The sequence below is a fragment of the Halyomorpha halys genome, unplaced genomic scaffold (genome assembly GCF_000696795.3).
Source record: "Halyomorpha halys isolate HHAL.00 unplaced genomic scaffold, Hhal_1.1 Scaffold415.1, whole genome shotgun sequence".
NCBI lineage: Eukaryota > Metazoa > Arthropoda > Insecta > Hemiptera > Pentatomidae > Halyomorpha > Halyomorpha halys.
In genome coordinates, this window is record NW_027106189.1 from 537,161 (window position 1) to 556,736 (window position 19,576).

Here is a 19,576-nt window from a genome sequence, read left to right on the forward strand (position 1 = left end):
GAAAAGTTAATGGTTTTAAAATTTAAATAAAGAGGTTTGAAATTAAAATAAGAAAATGACCTGGGCAGAATAGCCTGCAATTAAAATTATAAATTAATGTGAGGACAAGATTTGTATTAAAGATGTCCTTGAAGATGGCTGGAATAGCCGAAACGTTGGACTAATAAGAAATAAAGTGTTGAGACAGTATTGGATACAATTTGTGGTTTTATTTAATAGTTAATATTTTTATTATAAACGAACCACCGAAACCAACTTCTTCTTCCATTCCTGAAAATCCTCCTAGGCGCCTGAAAAGAAGATGGCCTCGAGACTTTCTAATGTAGAAATATTATTAGAGTTCTACCCATGGTAGTTTCTCGACATGTCTGTAACACTCCATTATGATCTTAAGTCAAATTTACTGGATATATTTTAATGTTAATATTACCGTTGCAAATATCATTAAAAAAAAAAATTGTTTTCCTTTTAATTCAGTGAGTATTATTGTTTTCATTAATGATTTTTTTTTTATTATTATTATTTATTTTATTTTGTTCCTTTTGATTCTGTGAGTACTATTGTTTACACACCTTTCTTTATTTATGTACTTCAATTATTCAATATATTGTATTGTTGAATATTTAAACTCTAATACTCAATGCCCTTAATTTGTGGCAAATTATATTAATTATCTTCAATAAATATTATTATTAGTGTTTATAAATTCAGATTTATTGCCACTTTGTGTTTTTTAATACTAAGTATTGTTTCACGGTTTAGTCCAAATTAAATTTAAAAACATGTTTTCTTCGACTTACATATGTTATATGCATAGTTTTATCAATCTTGGTATTTTGTTTTTTTTATGCAATCACTACTTCGATAAGGTGCTACTGTTATATAACAAATAATCATCACATAATATGCCAGCGATTGTTCTATGTGAAGAAAGCGTCTCGGCGTATGAGTTGCAGTTGTGTAATTTTTTAGTTCTAGTTTTGCTGTAATAAAATTGCTAGTACTTACTGGTAACTATTTTTTATTATTATTTAATTCATATAGATTATAATTAGCAGCTCCCGAATTGTAAATATCTATTTAAAATTTTATAAAAGTTCTAATCATTCCTAAAATCAGTTTTAAAGTACTAAAAAAATTAATAAAATATTTATTTTTTCTTTAATAAAAAAAAGTGTGAAAATGGTTCTTGTTCGTTTTCCTCGTTTTTACTTTTTCCTCAACAAAGTTTCGTCTGATTAGTTGGTTAAATCGCAAATACATCGTAATGATCACAGAAACAACCTTAAATAAAACTTTAAACGTTTGGAGAATAAGCTCATAGAGAAACTCGTACATATGTCTCTCATATGCTATTAACGGGAGACATCTTTTGAAATTATCTTCATATTTATAACAGTGACTAGGTTCTACAATAAAGCTTTATGTTACTTTATCCTTTGTAATGACACAAAAATAACACATGGTAGTAGCTTTACCTTGACGAGCAACCATCCGTGTAAACCTCGCTTTCTCTCACATTCCCAGAATATCAGAATGCCCATATTTTCACCTTAGGAACTTCTCATTTCACTTTAATTATTCAAAAAGGATAAAAACGTATCATAATGTTTTAATCTACAAGAAATTAGGTATGTTGATGAGCTCACCTAGAAAAAAACAAACTTAATTAACGATTTTTTTTTTAAATAGTACTATGATTTTTTGTGGAGTGGAGTATTTCAGTTAGTAAAGGCACTTTGCTAATAACTCCAAGATCCCAGATTCGAATCCAGGTGTGGCAAATAATTATTTTATTTTTCACTGCAATCGTGAGTCAGTCCTATGGGTTCGTGAGCCCTTGGTTTACCCAGCCCCATGAAGTGGGTACCCTGAATTGGGGAAAAATATGAGGGTCGAGGGTGATAATTTTTATGTAAACTAACAATACTAAACAATTACATATAACAATACTGTAGTATTACTAACAGCAATACAATAATTAGAAAGTTAACTAGGAAAATCAGGCGTTTTACGTTTTTATGTATGTTGTTCATTTCAATCGATACTCACTGTTTTTTATTATAGAACCAATATCCTATATTTTTTATGTGAAACGTTTAAATATTATAGGCAATGGACGGTCAGTCGGAAATATATGACTTTAGACACAAATTGTTGATATGACATACGTTAAAAACTTTAGAGAAAATATATTTAGGTATAATTTAAACTTTGCATGCAATTTATTGTTATTATTCAACTAGATAGCCTGATTGTTTGAAAACGAGTGGAGCACAAGATCCTGAAAATGATTGCATCAAATTTGTTTAGTATGTCCATCTTTCATATATTTTGAGCTAAAGATCAATTTTTTAGTCTTTTGATGGCAACATTATAAATCCATTTGAAATCTCTCCACTATATGATAATATTCTTGTGCTTGCTTTTTAGCTGGAAAAAGGTTTTAATATTTGTTAATGTTTCGTTTTGTAATTCAGTGGTAAATATTGTTTCTACTATTACACCTATCATCATTTCTATTGATACATGCACTAAAGTCTTATTTCTCAAATTACACAGTGCTATTACAAGAATGTTTAGAACAACTACAGCTCAAAATATTGAAAAAGTCTATCGGTTTCTAAATATGTTATATATAAGTTGTTGTTTTTTTTTAAAACATAAACACTAAAATTTAGAATTTATTAATAATTACCAGTTTATAAACTTCCAACTAATGATAGATTTCGATAGTTAAGGAAATGCTACTTATTCGTCTTTTTTTCCCATATTTTTCACAAGACGTACATATGTCTGCCAACACTCAAAATAAAGGAAATTTAACTTTCTATAAAGTAGTTTATGACACTTATCTTCGTAGGGGTAGTAGTTTTTATGATATTCACATATGAATATAAATTTGGCAAATGAAAATTTGTCCGAACAACTATAAATCAATTTATTTTAGAAAATTTCATGTAAACTATTACTCCTACGAAGATAAATATCATAAACTACTTTATAGCTCATTAAACTAGCTTTAATTTGAGTGCTGATAGACATCTGTACGTCAAATGGTTTTTGAGGTATACATTTTTCAAAATAAATTATCTAACTACTGATCTTTCAGTACGTCCCATACATTTTTCTGAAACGTTGCTTTTTAAAAAGCTATACCTCGAAAAATATTTAACGTAAATAACTCTATTAGAGCTCATATTTTAGCAAATTTACTATTCTTTAAATGACGTTCTCTTAGATTTTCTTTTGTCGTTCCTACTTTTTAAGATATAGAGCTTGGGATGAAAAAATATTTTATTTTATCGCTTTGAAACAGTCGCCATTTTTTATTCGCCCTACCCATACTTGGCATCAATTTTGGCTAGTAATTATACATATTTTTCATTAATATAATCAAAAATTGGGGTGAGATAACCGCCTTATTTCTCCTCTTGGGCTCTTGTACTATTACCAGCGCAGAAAGAATTAGTGGAATCGTCGGCAATACCCAACGCATTATCGAAGTTAACCTCATTTTATCGGGAAGAGCCTAATCTGTGGTTAATACATGTTGAGGCAGTGTTAAGCTCTTGTAAGATAACTTATATTAAGACTAAGTTTCAGCTGATCATCGCCTAACTGGATTTAGCAACTCACAAGTAGGCTGCCATCTTGCCCGAATCCCTCATATGAGATGGGTTATATAACATATACATTGTACATGTTATAAACTCATTTGAAAATTCTCCACCATATTATAAAATTATTATGCTTGCTTTTTCGCCGGAAAAAGGTTTTAATATTTGTTAATGTATCGTTGTGTAATTCGGTGGTAAATATTGTAATTAAATTAAGAAATATTCTTTCTACTAATACACCGATCATCATTTCTATTGATACACGCACCAAAGTCTTATTTCTCAAATTACACTGTGCTATTACAAGAATGTTTAGAACAACTTTAGCTCAAAGTATTGAAAAATGTCTGTCCGTCTCTAAATATGTTATATATAAGTTTTGTTTTATTGGAAGAAATTCCTTTTAGTGGATTACAGAATTTAGATTTTATTAATAATTACCAGTTTATAAACTTATAAATTTCCAATTAATGATAAATTTCATAATTAAGGAAATGCTACTTATTCGTCTTTTCCCCCATATTTTTCATTATTGATATATAAAAACAACTAAAACGTTTGCCGAAATAGTGGTACGATACCTAAGGAATAATAAATTGTTAAATTTTCGTATAGAACTGCTAGGATATTCTATTTTTATTACAATGAAATATACAGTTGATTAGAATTTAGTATTATATTTAATAGGAGAGAGAATATTACATGTTAATATAAAATTTATGTGTATTAATTATGTTACATTGGAGTTCTGGCAATGGTCAGATTTTCCACTCAAGTTGAGTGTTTGCGGCTTTAGCGCACTTGCTTAGCCTCCACAGGCTCACTACCAGTGATGCGGCGAGAGGGATACGCTGGGATCTTTTGGGCCCTGCTCTACCTCTCACACATGGAGGATAGTGTGGGCTCAGGGATCCTCAGATCGATCATGTAAATATTGTATATAAGAGTGTAAATGTAATCAGAGATATATTATTTTATTTTATTTATTCTTTTTTTCATACACATAGTTTGATTATGTTCATTTTCTTTATCCTTCTATTTGTTTATATTTTAAGAGACATTTAATTTATTTGTATGTACTTTTTATTTTATTTTTTTGTTATTTCTTTCATTTATTTATTTTCATTCTTATTTTATTTTAGTATGAATGTGATCATTCACCACTATTTCCTATTGTCCACAAATATGTGGCAGATTGTAATATCTGTCAATTAAATAATGTTTTAAAAAAAATAAAAATATGTTAAAAAACTGCTGTAGAATATTTCTACACTTTTTTTCTGGTAGAATTCCTTCAATTATTACGTAATAAGTAATTAGTAGGTTATTATTACGATACGTTAAGCATTACAATTAAAAAATTTAATTTCTAGTTAGATGGTACAATAAAACTTATCGTTATTAATAGTTTATATATTTTTTACTATTGTCTTCTTTCAAGTTCTGAAACAGCACCAGAATATATGTAATATTTCTTATTTATGCATTGAGGTTATATTATTTTTTTATGTTGCTCCTCGTAGAAATCTAGAAACAACTAAACCTTTGAAATTTTCTATTGATTAACGTGTTCCCATAAATTAATAATAACGAAATTACTACGATTTACTTTAATTTACACCTTTCAGTTTCCCTTTCTATTAGGAATAACATGAAGGTTTTAACAAGATTGCTAAACTCGGAAGGAGTTACTAATTCATATGAATTAGTTAACAACTCGACCTTACTATGATGTTGCATAATTAGACACAGTAACCTGAGCTCTCTGGGGGACTAGATGATCCAAACCGATTCAGTTTCCATTATAACTATTAGTTACCCAATATATTAGTGTAATGTGATATTTATATATGTATTTTCAGTTGTTGATAAGCAAGTTATAGTTGCTATGTTTATATTTTTTTTTTTTATACTAAATAATTGAACTATGCGCCACCCCCATTCTTGACGTGGATAAATGAAGGTTCCCCGAAGAACATATTTTAAATTATGTTGTTTAAAAGTTCATTTTGAGGCAGTTATATGGTGTATTAACCTGTTTCAACTATAACTCAAAGATAAGGAAAGGTAAGTACCCGTGTCCTCCCGCGGCTCATCCCCAAGACTCTCAAGGCCCAGTTTTGGTTCGCGGACCACACGCTAGGGACCACTGCTCTAATGTGACTATATGTTTAGTATTATATATTATGTGGACGTGAAGATGAATAGTTTTATTAGTTTTTGTATGTACAAGAATTTTTCTTAGTTACAGTATTACGTCAATTTTTTAGGCCAAAAACCCTTATTCTTTAAATTTGATCAAAATTCATCTAATTCCTCTCGAATCCAATCCTAAATCCTTACAGTCCAAAATCCTTAATGCTCCTTACTTTGTCACAAATCAAATCATCCATCAGGACCTCAATGTTCCCTATGTTGCCGATTTGGCCAGAACCAGATACCAATCCTTCCATGATAAACTTCCCAACTACCTAAACAAACTCGTTTCTAACCTGGTTTCTCCTTCACTACCTAATAATCCTCCTAGGCGTCTGAAAAGAAGATGGCCTCGAGAACTTCTCCTTTAGAAATGTTTTTGGAGTTCTATCAATGGGTAGATTCTCCACATGTTTGTATCATGTCATAATATCACTTACTGCAAATTTACTTGATGTGTATATATTTATACAGTTGTAAATAACAATAAATAAATTTAAAAAAAAAATCAAAATTCTTTCACAGAATTTAGATATTCATTTTTCGCATAGACAAAACAAATTCACATTGGAGTTGAAAATAAACATAGATTTTTGTTAAAAAAAAAAAAATTATAATTCACAACATTCCATTGACATATGTATTTTTCAGACCCCTACAGAGATAAATAATTTTAGTTAAAATATTTCTTGTTCATGAAATGTGAAAAATATATTGTTCATTTGAAAAATTGGTCTCCGGTTCAAGATCATGGTATATTTATAATAATAAAATACAATTGCTCTGAAGAAAGAGTTCAAACGGCAGGATAGATATGTAAACAATTTTAAATTGACAATTATTTTTATTGTTTTTATTTATAAGAAAAATCTAAAAATTATTTTTTTTTTTTAATTTTGTGTTGAAGTTTAGGTAAATTTTAAATTTGTTATATATAACAATTATATAGTCCGCTCCCCGAGCCAAGGGAAAACGAGAAAAGAGTAAGTATTTTCCGATGTATATTTGGCAACGTTGGACAAGTGCGCCTCAACTTCAGTAACGCCTAGCAAATGAGCGTATAGGCAAACTCAACACTTATCATGCTAACTTTTTTTTATCCGATTTCTTTCGGTTCTCGAAACACACTACAGTTATTTACCTTAATTATTTTCATATTCTCTGTTGTTTTATATTTCGTACTGTTATGTTTTGTGATTTTTAACATTTTGTGTTCCCTGTAAACAGATAATTTATTTTAATTTTTACCATCGGAATTAATTAATTATTTTATCTAATTTCTCTTTACTTTTTCCTCTTGAGGATAAGTGAAGCTTTTAATTTTCATTAATTAGTGGATGTTAAATCAACATTGTACGAGACAATCTCCGTTTCTAATTAATCAAAAACTTTTTTCCTTTATCTTCATTTGACAAAACACTCCCTCTACGACTTAAGTTATGTTCTAATAATTGAATTAATTAATCCGATTCATGCTTGATGATCAGTTTAATTTAATTTCCATCATAGTCGACGATTTACACCGAAATGGAAAGTCTGTCATAAGTTGTGTGTTAAGCGGTGAAACTTGCATGGAAATTTACATAATTTAACTGTGAAAGGAACCGTGAAGGGTTTCCTCCGACGATTATTATCCATAACTGAGACAGCGGTTTGTTAATATTGCGGTTGGTAGCTGTTAGCCCTCATAGCACTGATGTACATTCAACTCTATTACTACTTTCATCAAATAAAACAATAAAGTACTTTACACATCAAATATGCAAAGTAATATTTATTCTTAGATAATATTTTTTTTTGTTTAAAATCGAATTTAATTTATTGATACATTTACTAGACAAACGGTCTAAATTGCCAATCCATTACAAAAGACTGGTCTACATGACTATTATAAGGTTTATCTGGACATACGGAGTTGAGCTTTGGGGCTCCACTAAACCATCAAATTCCTCCAGAATCCAATCCTTACAGTCCAAAATCCTTCGTAAAATCCTTAATGCTCCTTACTTTGTCACAAATCAAGTCATCCATCAGGACCTCAATATTCCATATGTTGCCGATTTGGCCAGAACCAGATACCGTTCCTTCCATAATAAACTTCTCAACCACCCAAATCCACTTGTTTCTAACCTGGCTTCTCCTTCATTACCTAACAATCCTCCTAGGCGTCTGAAAAGAAGATGGCCTCGAGATCTTCTATAGAAATGTTATTGGAGTTCTATCAGTGGGTAGATTCTCCACATGTTTTTATCATGTTACTATGTCACCTACAGCAAATTTACTTGTTGTATATATGTGTATACAGTTGTAAATATCAATAAATAAATTATTAAAAAAAAAAAAATTTTATTGATAGACATTACAATCTGCCACACCGTTGTGGGCAATATGTAATAGTGATGAATGATCACATTCTTTCTAAAATGAAATAAAATAAGAATGAAAAAGAAATTAAATGTTTCTTAAAATATATAAAAACAGAAGAATAAAAGTCTATCTCGATCGGTGGCTGGGCAGCAAGTCCTGGACTCTGACATGATGGTAGGGGCAGGCCAGGTCCTAGCTTGCATGGTGCTTAGTCTGGGGCGGCATTACAGTCGCGGCGTCTTCGAGGTCTTCCGGTGTCCGCGGCAAGGGGGGGGGATCAGAAATTGAGACCCTCGACCCCGACTTTATATAAATTCAAAAAAGAGCCGAAAAATTCGGATTACTTAAATCCGACAACTATCATTACTTTCTTATCACACAATATAAAAAATTTAACTAGAGATAGATAGATGTGATTAGAGATATTTATAGTACTATCGTTGTAGTAGTTTTCGTGATATTTGTATTAATAAATGAATATTTATTAATACAAATATTTAATAAATGAATGTATTTATGAATAAAAAAATATTGGGTTTTCAAAAAGCAATATCTTGAAAACTATTGAACCTAAAAACTCTTATTTTAGAAAATTTCATTGATGGACGATTGGGTGAGGAAAGGATACAAATGTGTTTTAATTAAATATTAATTTTAGTACAAGTGATGTATGTATCTTGAGTAATTTTTTTTTATATTGAATCAAATGAAAACAAAAGTAAGACGAAATAACCACCCTAAAAAGACTTTATACTTTATTACAAGGATGTACCCTGCATCAAAACTAGGAGAAGGCTATGGCTAGCCTTAGTTGGTCAGGTTGTGACATTTCAGCACGGTAAAGACGAAAGAAACCAAAATTTTATAACATTTATATCTAATTTTCGTACTGCTTCATTAGTTATTATAATTAGTATTTGCTTGAAAAAAAAATATTATTTATTAAATTAATATTTTTTTCCTCTTCTAGAGGGTGGGGGTAGCTGTTCCCTCCTGCCCACCCGCTGGGTACGCCCATGCTTTAGCATGTTAAAGCGTGTTAAATGGAAAAACTCATGTTAAATCGAAAAAAATTGCCTTCTTTTACCGTGGTAAAACGAAATAACATTTAACATCGCTGAGAGTCTGTTACTTGGTCTGTTAAATGGAGAATGACGTCACACAATAGACCAGTTGAGATCGCCGCCATTTTTGTTGTGACAGCTCAGTTCTTTCGTGTGTTTGTGGTATTCATATCCCTGTTATTAAACCAGAATGGATAATTTTAATGATAAATTTGAGAAAAAAACAGTAAAAAAAACAATGTAATTTCATTCTACTATCTGAAAATTTGTAAATGCTCGCCAGATAAAAATCTCACTATATGAACCATGTAATTATTCTTAGGGGACATATGTCCCAGAATAAAGTTATTTTTTCATTTCATTTCATAAGCTAAACTTTCACACAAATTCCACTTTTCACTCACTCTAGGCATGTTGTAATTAATCACTTAAATCAAAACTGAAGTAAACAATAACATGAGGGTCTAGAAGGAAGGTTATAAACATAAAAGCTTATACAACAAGTTGCTGAGAAAATCCGCTAGGGGCTCTTATGCATTTAACGTTTAACATTACTTCAAATAGGGCTGCTCACAATCTTATAGTTATAACATTTAACATGGTAAAACATTTAACATTTAACACAAAATCATGAATACCCCTATTACAGACGAAAATTCTCCCCCATTTTTTTCTTTCACCATAGTATATTAGAGTGGAGTGATCGTTAGTGACAACCTTAACCATGACATTACTGCTCGCTCAGGCAATACAATGGATTAGCATTTATTATCATTGAGTTTATAAAATCACCATAATCCAATATCCTTTCTATAATTTCCTTTATCCTGATATAATATGATAATATATTATTCCCATGTTTCAATTTAGATATTTTTTTATTGCCATCACGTTTCCTCGAAAAATGTATACTTAAAAGTTATCGTAAATAAGAAATATATAAATTCTTTTATACCTAAAATTTGAAACTCTGGTAAAATAAAAACAAGTGCTAATTCGAGACTGATAGTTTTATAAATAATAACAAAAATTTTCTAAATAGTCTCAATAATAGTGTTGCAATAAATACCTTTATAATAGTAAAATACATAAGTGATGAAGAATATAAATTATTATTAAATTTTATACTGACAATTATAGGTTTATTTGACTGATTTGTCCATAATAGCCTGCAAAGTTTTATTAATCAATGTTAGATTGTGAAATTAAGATTGGCCCTATAGACCAAACTCTCTACTGGAAAATCCATGTCTCCTATATTTCACGTTGTACCTTCTCCCTAAAGCGTTTGAATTATCTTTGTCACCTACTTCCTTTTTAAACCCTTAGGCTCCTGGTTACTTCCTTAATATCCTAATTCATGGTTCATCCTTAATTCCTGGTTACTCTGTGGAACAAAGCAAAATTAAAGCGGACAACTAATTGCTTTGTACGATTGATCTTTGGGGTCCCCAATGATGCCTCTGTCACCCGATTTTATTTAGAGTTGACGTGGCTTTACCCCTCCTTCCGTCATAAATATTTTCTTGCTTCCTTCCTTTACCTAGTTATCTAATCCCGCCGTCTATCGTATATTTCTAATATCCTTCAATTTAAATTCTCAGTACATTCCCGCAATACCCGCTTACGTCCTTCAGACATATGTAACTGCCCATCGAACCGCAGCCTTTGGTATATCTTTCCTCATCCGTTCCGCTTCCCTGTGGAATTCTATTCCCTCCTTCATTCGTAGTTCTAATACCCTTCCAACCTTCAAATCCCGTATCTTCGACCACCTTCTGTCCACCCAATTGAATTGGGTGAAGTTGTACCTTTTCATTTATTATTTTTAATTTAATTATATTTGAATTTTTATCATTTCCTTCTTTTTATTTTTCAGAAGTTAGTCATCTTATGTTTTATAATATGACATATTGTTTTGTTTTATTTGTTCTAATATTTGTTTATATATTCTGGTAATTATTTTTGTTCATTTCTATCTTTTCAAATTCATTATTTTCATTATATTTTATGACGTTTTATAATTTAATTTTTATTTTGTATTTTACTCTAAGGCTCTAAAGCCTAATTTTTACGCCTGTATATTATTATAAAGTAATCAATCTCAGAATAAATAAAGAATATTATTATTAATGCCATTTACTGTATCTTTTTTTTTTTTTTTTACTTCAACGACTCAAAAATATTTTTTTTTTACTTATTGAACTGCATCCATTTTTATTCCCTCTTCCTATGGTTTTGGCTCAGTCATCAATTGTAACTCATACGTGTAGATATTGTTCGTTTTTTTAAGTAATAAAAAATTTGAGTGAAATAACTTATTTTCTTCTCTTGGACTTTAACCTTTGAAGCAGCTGATCGGCAAATCCCTCTATCCGTTGAGTGGACTCTTGAAGACCCGACCTTGCTCGACGGCCTTGTTCAGGGAATGTTGCCTTATACCTCGGCTACACTTTCACTCTCCACCTGCTCCCAAACCGGTACGGAAGACTAGTTCATTAAGAAAATTCGAAATCCCTTTATTTAAACTTTTAAAATTTATTATTAATGTTGTATATTTTATTTATCTATCAATAAACACTGGTATCCATCTTAGTGATAACAGCTTCGAAGTGAAAGTAGTTCTTGTAAGCATCAGAGTTTAAGAAACTCTCTGAACCCCCCCGAATTGTGTTAAAGTATTAAGAAAATATCTTAAAACTCCTTTGGACCGAATAAACGCACACTAACAGTCACATAAATATTCTGCATCATTGTTTATTAATTTTTTTTTCATGACCACTAACTCCATGGAAGTATTTTTCGACAGTTGTAAGTAATTTTTTTTATGGCATTTTATCCAGTATATATTAATTAATGACTCATAAAATTCATTTTTCTTAATATTCATATCTGCTAAAACTATGTAATATGGTTTTTAATTAACCAACTTATATGTTGCATTATTCTTATTTTTAGCAAGATTTATTTTTTTAAACTAATTTGATTAAGAAACTTTAAAAATTGACTTATTCATAATTTCCATTGGGGTCTGTGGAATGTTATTTTTGTTTTCCCTTTATATATAATCCAAAATTCTCAAACACGGTTCATAATGAGACTACTATTGCTATTTCAGTGAACTCTGTTGGACTTATTATTTAAAAGTTTATATATTTTATTGTGGCTTGGGGTGTAAATGTATAAAAAAGGCTTGAAAATAGCCAAAGGAAAATAGGCCGAAATGTTACGAAAAAACAATTTTATTATGGTCCTTAGGAGCTTTCATTTTGATGATAGTCAATAATTTAAAACTAGATCCCACTAAAAAAAAAAGAAACAATAATAAACTGGTTCATAATGAAAATTTCTGTATTTAATTCTTTTGTATTCCTATAAACAATTGTATATATAACTTTCTTGTAGCAATAATTAATAATTAAAGGAACTTTCGATCATTTCATGCTACAGCTAAATTAGACTATTTGCCTACTTTTTCGATGTTAAAAATAAAGGTATTAAAAAGAAAGACTTTCCTGGATCCTTCACTAAAATGATATACTTAACTAAAACTAAAAAGAATAGTGACATGGCAAAATGGTGAAACGTCGTATCGAATACAATAAACAAATTTACGAGAGCGAGAAATTGGGCACTAGAAACTTAGACATTGTCTGAAACTAGATATGTTGAAAAATCCCAAATATCTATATCTATAGATGTTTCAATATTGACATTTGATTATCTAAAACCTGTAAATTGAATTAAATTTCAGGCTGAAGTTTCTTGAAAAATTGATGTTTTTTCTTCGATATTATGTATTACAATATCTATATTAGACTTTATAGTGTCGATATTAGATATTACAGTATTGTTATTTGATATTAAAATATCAATATTTTATTTCTATTTTTATTGATATTATCTTTTGTACGTTTTCGAAAGATTTAAATACAAATTATTAATTATTTCCAAATTTATTAGAAAGTCTATGAATATACTATATAGATGACCAAATAAGCAAATCTTAGTAGTTTGTATCCGTATTATACACTAAATCTTAAATATAATATTTTTTAACTTTGTAAATAAGTTTTATAGTGATGAAGTAAGTAATATCAGTAAAGAAAAACAAAAAAATTAAGAGCGACTAACTGTCCTCAAATTATTATTTTTAATTAATGAATGCTGACAACAATATAGCTCCCCTTAAAGAGAATAGCATACATAATGCATTTTTGTTAATTTAATTTAAAATTATATATTATCGACACACTTAAGAAATATAGTAATCTAGATGAAATTAAAAATAAATTAGGAAATGAAACTAAATTAACAATGCCTATGAACTGTCATCATTAGATAGTTTATTATTTTAGTTATTTTTAATATTATCGTATTCCGCCTCTGCATTTAATTAGTTTGTTGTTATATTGAAATCGAATTGTTATTTAATGAAGAATAAGAATAAAAAATTGTGAATTATATTAGATCTTTTTAAAAACATAAAAAAACTAAAATACGCTTCTTGTAAAGTAGCTTACAAATTTTTTTTAAGAAAAAATAAAATCAGATTTGTTTTCAGCATAAAGAATTTTTATGTAAATTAAAAATAATAAATTGTTAGAGGATATTTATTTTCAATAATTAACAAGGTTTTATTCTTATTCTTATACGAAATACATTAATATTAACAATTTCATAAACTGAATAGAATTTGGTCCGGGTGCGGTCAAATAAAACTCAAATAGTAAATTGGTGTACTATTTTTATTTGAGCCAATGTTTCGTCCCACGTCAGGGCTAAAAAAGATACAAACACTTGACATAAGTACAAAAAATAAATAAATAAAAGAATAAACAATAAATGAAAACGGTAATAGTAACAGATACAAAGAAGAAATATTAAAGAAAGTACAAATTAAGAGATGAAAAGGGATACAAATTTTATTAATCTTTTTTATCTATATTCATAATTTTATAAATCTTTTTTAGCCCTTACGAAGCCCTACAACGTGGGGAAACGTTGGTTCAAATCAAAATAGTACACCAATTTACTATTTGAATTTTATTTGACCGCACCCGGACCAAACTCCATTTAAATTATGAAATTGTGTATTTCGTATAAGAATATGAATAAAACCTTGTGAATTACTGAAAACAAATATCCTCCAAAAATTTATTATTTTTAATTTACATAACAATTCTTATTTAAGGGTCTCAAAAGACGCTGAAAACAAATCTGACTTAATTTTTCCTAAACAAAATTTTGTAAGCTACTTTACAAGATGCGTATTTTAGTTTTTAAAAAGATCTAATATATTTCACAATTTTTTATTCTTATTCTTCATTAAATACACCCGGTCAATCAGCAATCTTCTAATTTCATAATTTTTTTTTTTCTTGGCATTTTTCGCATTGGCAAAACCCTAGGACACTATTTTTAAACACTAAGAATTACCTAATATTTTTGAACCTAGTATCACCAAAAAATGTTAATGAAATCGATGATCTCACATGTATAGGTACCCCTTGTAACTACTACTAAAAAAAAAAAAAATTACCTGTTTGACGTCAATGGGCCTCGACTCCGGGTCATGGGACGAGTAGCGGAAGTAGGTGAGGGCGGTGAGGAAGATGGGCAGGAGGCTAAAGCCGAATAGTGTTGGCGAGATCAGTGACGGCGTCATTATCCATTACAGTGAGCTGCAACAACACACAAAATCAACAGAATGCAACGCTTAATCTAGCGTAAAATCAATGAACTACGTAGAGCGTTTTTTACTTGGTATTTTCGAAAACATTTTTATGTAACGTGGACACGTAAGTTATTAAAAATGGGGTTAACCTTACACATTTACTATGTATTGTAACTTTTTATAATTTTATTAAAAATGTATCCTACACATAGTCCAAGAGCTGTGGGATAAAAAAGAAAGTTATAAAAACTATAAATATTCTGGATTTTTTTTTTCTCTCTTGTTCATTATATTTATTTTTTAATAAGCTGAGGTGAAGAAAAGTTACTGTAGGGGTATTCGTGATGTGTTAAATGTAAAATGTTTACCATGTTAAATGTTATCAGTATAGGATTGTGAGCAGCCCTATTTAAAATCATTTAACATTTTTTTTTTTTGTATTTTTTGTAAGGTTTTTATTTTTGTTTTTTTTTAATAATTTATTTATTGATATTTACAACTGTATACACATATATACAACAAGTAAATTTGCTGTAGGTGACATAGTAACATGATAAAAACATGTGGAGAATCTACCCACTGATAGAACTCCAATAACATTTCTAGAGAAGATCTCGAGGCCATCTTTTTTTCAGACGCCTAGGAGGATTATTAGGTAATGAAGGATAAGCCAGGTTAGAAACAAGTGGATTTGGGTGGTTGAGAAGTTTATTATGGAAGGAACGGTATCTGGTTTTGGCCAAATCGGCAACATATGGAATATTGAGGTCCTGATGGATGACTTGATTTGTGACAAAGTAAGGAGCATTAAGGATTTTACGAAGGATTTTGGACTGTAAGGATTGGATTCTGGAAGAATTTGAAGGTTTAGTGGAGCCCCAAAGCTCAACTCCGTATGTCCAGATAATGTTAAATGGTAAATGCATAAGAGCTCCAAGCGGATTTTCTGAGCTACTTGTTTTGTAACCTTTCCTTTCTAAACTTCGTACTATTGTTTACTTATAAGTTTTGATTAATGTAATTTATTAAAACATGCCTAAATTAAGTGAAAAGTGTAAGTTATGTGAATGTTCGGCTACTGAGTGCCTTGTTGATCTTCTAACATGTGAGGAACAGAATCAAGATGAGCTATTTGACAGCTGTCATTACACTATTATTATTGTCATCCATTGCTTTATTAGTTATAAAAACATCCAAAACAATAATGACACAAACTACGATCAAGTAACCTAACACAACAAACAAAATAATGACTAGGTCAGCTGGTCTGTTGCGTAACGTCATTCTCTATTTAATAAACCTAGTAACAGACTCTCAACCATGTTATATGTTATATCGTTTTAACATGGTAAAATAAGGAAATATTTCTCCATTTAACATACGTTTTCCATTTAACACAGTTTAACATGTTAAACTAAAGATCACGAATAACTTAAAAATTATGTTTTTTTACAATTGGACAATTTTATTTCTAAATATTTCCCCTGATTTTTTATTTACATAGCAAGCCATTTTATTATATTGGCATAATGTTTATTCAAAATTTTTGTATCTGTTTTATAGTTCACTATGTTATTATTTTTAGTTATATGAATTGCTTCTAGAATTCTTCTGCTTTCAGCGTTTTGTGTCATGTCTATAAATGTGGGGGGTTTTGAAGTTAAATTTATGGTTTTAACGTTATGCTGTGGTTAGCCAGGGAGTGAATGCACCAGTAGTGAAGGGCATTATTTAAATAATTTGATTGTAGAAAAAAAAAATTAAATTATATTTATATAAACGACAAAATTCCACAATAGAAATTGATATAATTGACAAATATGAGGTAAATATAGATTATAAGATTTTTTCATTGTATACATATAACATTTAAAAAATTGTTGATAATATTAAATTATTTGTTACAATTTTAGGATATATAGTGCATGAGTTTATCCCATACTCATCCCGAAACGTTTTACAAAATATAGAATAATAATATATTCTAATAGGAACTTTTCTTCACCTCAGCATATTAAAAAACTATACATAGTTGTTATAAAAACATTAGTATAAATTTATGTATCTTCTTCTTAAAGTAATTTATGCCGTGATCTTGAGCATGTTTGCATTTGTAAGGACGGAAAAATCAATCCTACAAGTCTATTATATAGTCAAGATTGTTGACTGCCAACCATAGTTTTTATTTCTTTTAAAACTGGCGGTTGTTTCAAAACGTTAAAAAAAAATTTTTATTTTTTTTATTTTTTCTATATGTTTAAAAACTTCCTACAACATTAAAAAGCTTAATAAAAGATCATTTAATGTGGAGTAAATTTGCTAATATATGAGCCCTAATAGAGTTTCCGAGATACATTATTTTTTTTTTTTTTCAAAAACCAGTACTGTCCAAATAATGAAAAATCAATATTTTGTGAGTTTCTTATGTAAAATATCGTGGAAACCAATACTTCTACGAACGACGTACTGTCTATTTGCCCTCAATTGAGGAGTTTACTGTTTCCTTAATATTCACCAAAAATAATTCGCAAAAATATTGATTTTCGTGGTTTTTCGGGAATAAAAACTTTTGCTTTATGAAAAAAAATGTCAGCAACCATTAAACGTACACAAAACTACTATCGCCCAGCTGAGAGATAGTTGAATGTACTTTAATGCAGTTGATAACGTTTATCTTTGTAGGAGCATTAGTTCAATATTCACCAAAATCAATTTACTAAATATTGATTGATTTTCACTATTTAAAAAAAAAAATTGAAATTATATGCCGAGAATTTACTAATTTTAGCTCATATTTTAGCAGATTTACTCCACTTTAAATGTTATTCTATTGCGTTTTTTTTTTCTTGTAGGTAGTTTTAAAGGCATGGAGCACCAAATGAAAACATACTTTTTTGTCACGTTTTAAACAGTCAACTCAAATATTTCAATATTGACTTTTCAGTTTACTTTGTATGTCCAGGCAAAAATTTAAACTTTTCTAACAGAAAATAAAGCACAATTTCAAAGAACCCAAGAATGAATTTTCGTAACTTCTGAAACAGGCGCCATTTTTTTAATCTCTCTTGCCATGGTTGGCTGAGTCTTCAATTTTTACTCTCAACTTCAAATGTTTTCATTAAATTAATACAAAATTGGGGTTGTATAAGTTATTTTTTTCTCCTCTTGGGCTCGTGGACTAAAAGACTAAATCTCACATAATGATATTCAACTGCTAACATTCCATTATAAAAATTGCTGAACCTTTTATTTCCTGTACATCAATCTTCGTCTGCATTACCCTTTCCACAATCACTCAGGTAGGATGCCTGAGTGGTTAGAAAATGGCGGTCTGACTGTTAATTTGAACCCGTTGTATGGAGTGAAAGGGCCTCGTTAGGAGCAGCACACACACTTTTACTCAACAGCAGAGGCACCGATTTACAAAAGGCATTGTGTTTCGGGCAAGGTCAGGGCCGTTCTGACTTGCAGTCTCGTTCCATCCGGAAATTGCTCCGTGGTTTTTTATTAGAGGCTCCAGCTCCAGCCATTTAGCGCCATTTCACAGCTGGTTAGCCCGCTTTGTAATATCCTGCCTGGAAAGGCTCTTTTGGATTAATATACCATGCATTGTTCTCAGATTTGTTGAAGTACGTCTACGTTCTAGTATAATCGTGGAGAATCTCCGATACTACTCCTTACCTAAGGCCTGGCCTAAAATTAGGTCGAATCAATAGTACAAAGAAAAATTAACGGAAAATTTATATTCTGAATTAATAAAACATGCAAAGTAAAGCATAGAGAATCAAACCAATACTCATCTCAGTAATCTGTTTTCAGCTGACATGAATAAGGTCACCTCTAGTATTTTGGAAATTGATATGCAAAAAGTCCAATTATATTAATATCACTTTTGCTTTCTGTAGAGTTTCTTAATAATTAACTTTTTTTTTTTTAAAGAAAAATAATAATAATAACATGAAATAATATAATTTTGAAGGTATATGAAAATAACCAAAAATAAAAATAAAATTTTAATTATTCATTAAATTACAAATTAATACTTGTCTTTACCCTGGTTATAAGGCGTATTTTAATTTACTTTTAGTATCTCCCATACTTAATTATTGCAGATTTTAATTAGCACTTTTTTTTATTATAATTTTACTAAAATAATTGACAACAATTTTTAGCCAATAATTAAGAGAATATAGAATAAATCTTTATAACTTCATGAGCAATATAAATAAATAGAAAATGCAGATTAAAGAAGGAACTCCAGAAAATCTCAAGCTGCTGCTCAACTGTGTTGAGTCAGACAGTAGACAATATTAAAATGGATTTGTATTATATTAAATATATATTGAAGATGCGAAAGTACCATCTTGGGAGAGCTTTTACAATAAAAAATGCAAGTCCTGATCATTTGACCTACAGTGTATATTGTTAAATAAATAAGTATGAAAGCCTAAATCTCAAAACATATTTTACTTCTTTTTAATGAAGGACGTTTCGTGAAATGGTATATACCCAATACAGTGCTATCTGTTGGTCTCAATGAAGAAATCAAAGTTACACATCGCAATATTAAACTCATTAGATAAAGAATACACAACAGTGTATTCACAACAGCTGCTTCAAAGAAAATGTGACAATCCATAACATTTATTATT

At 29.5% G+C, this 19,576-nt stretch overlaps 2 protein-coding genes across 2 annotated transcripts in view; one reads left to right on the forward strand and one right to left on the reverse strand.

Moving 5' to 3' along the window:
- Flo2 (flotillin-2) overlaps positions 1–19,576 on the forward strand; it is a 359,128-nt gene that overhangs the window by 162,151 nt on the left and 177,401 nt on the right. The window lies entirely within an intron of this gene.
- LOC106682453 (glucose dehydrogenase [FAD, quinone]) overlaps positions 1–19,576 on the reverse strand; it is a 45,984-nt gene that overhangs the window by 12,255 nt on the left and 14,153 nt on the right. Inside the window, exon 2 of the mRNA XM_014423311.3 lies at positions 14,790–14,931. Coding sequence (XP_014278797.1) covers positions 14,790–14,915 — 126 coding nt within the window. The 5' untranslated portion in view covers positions 14,916–14,931. The remainder of the gene's footprint in view (positions 1–14,789; positions 14,932–19,576) is intronic.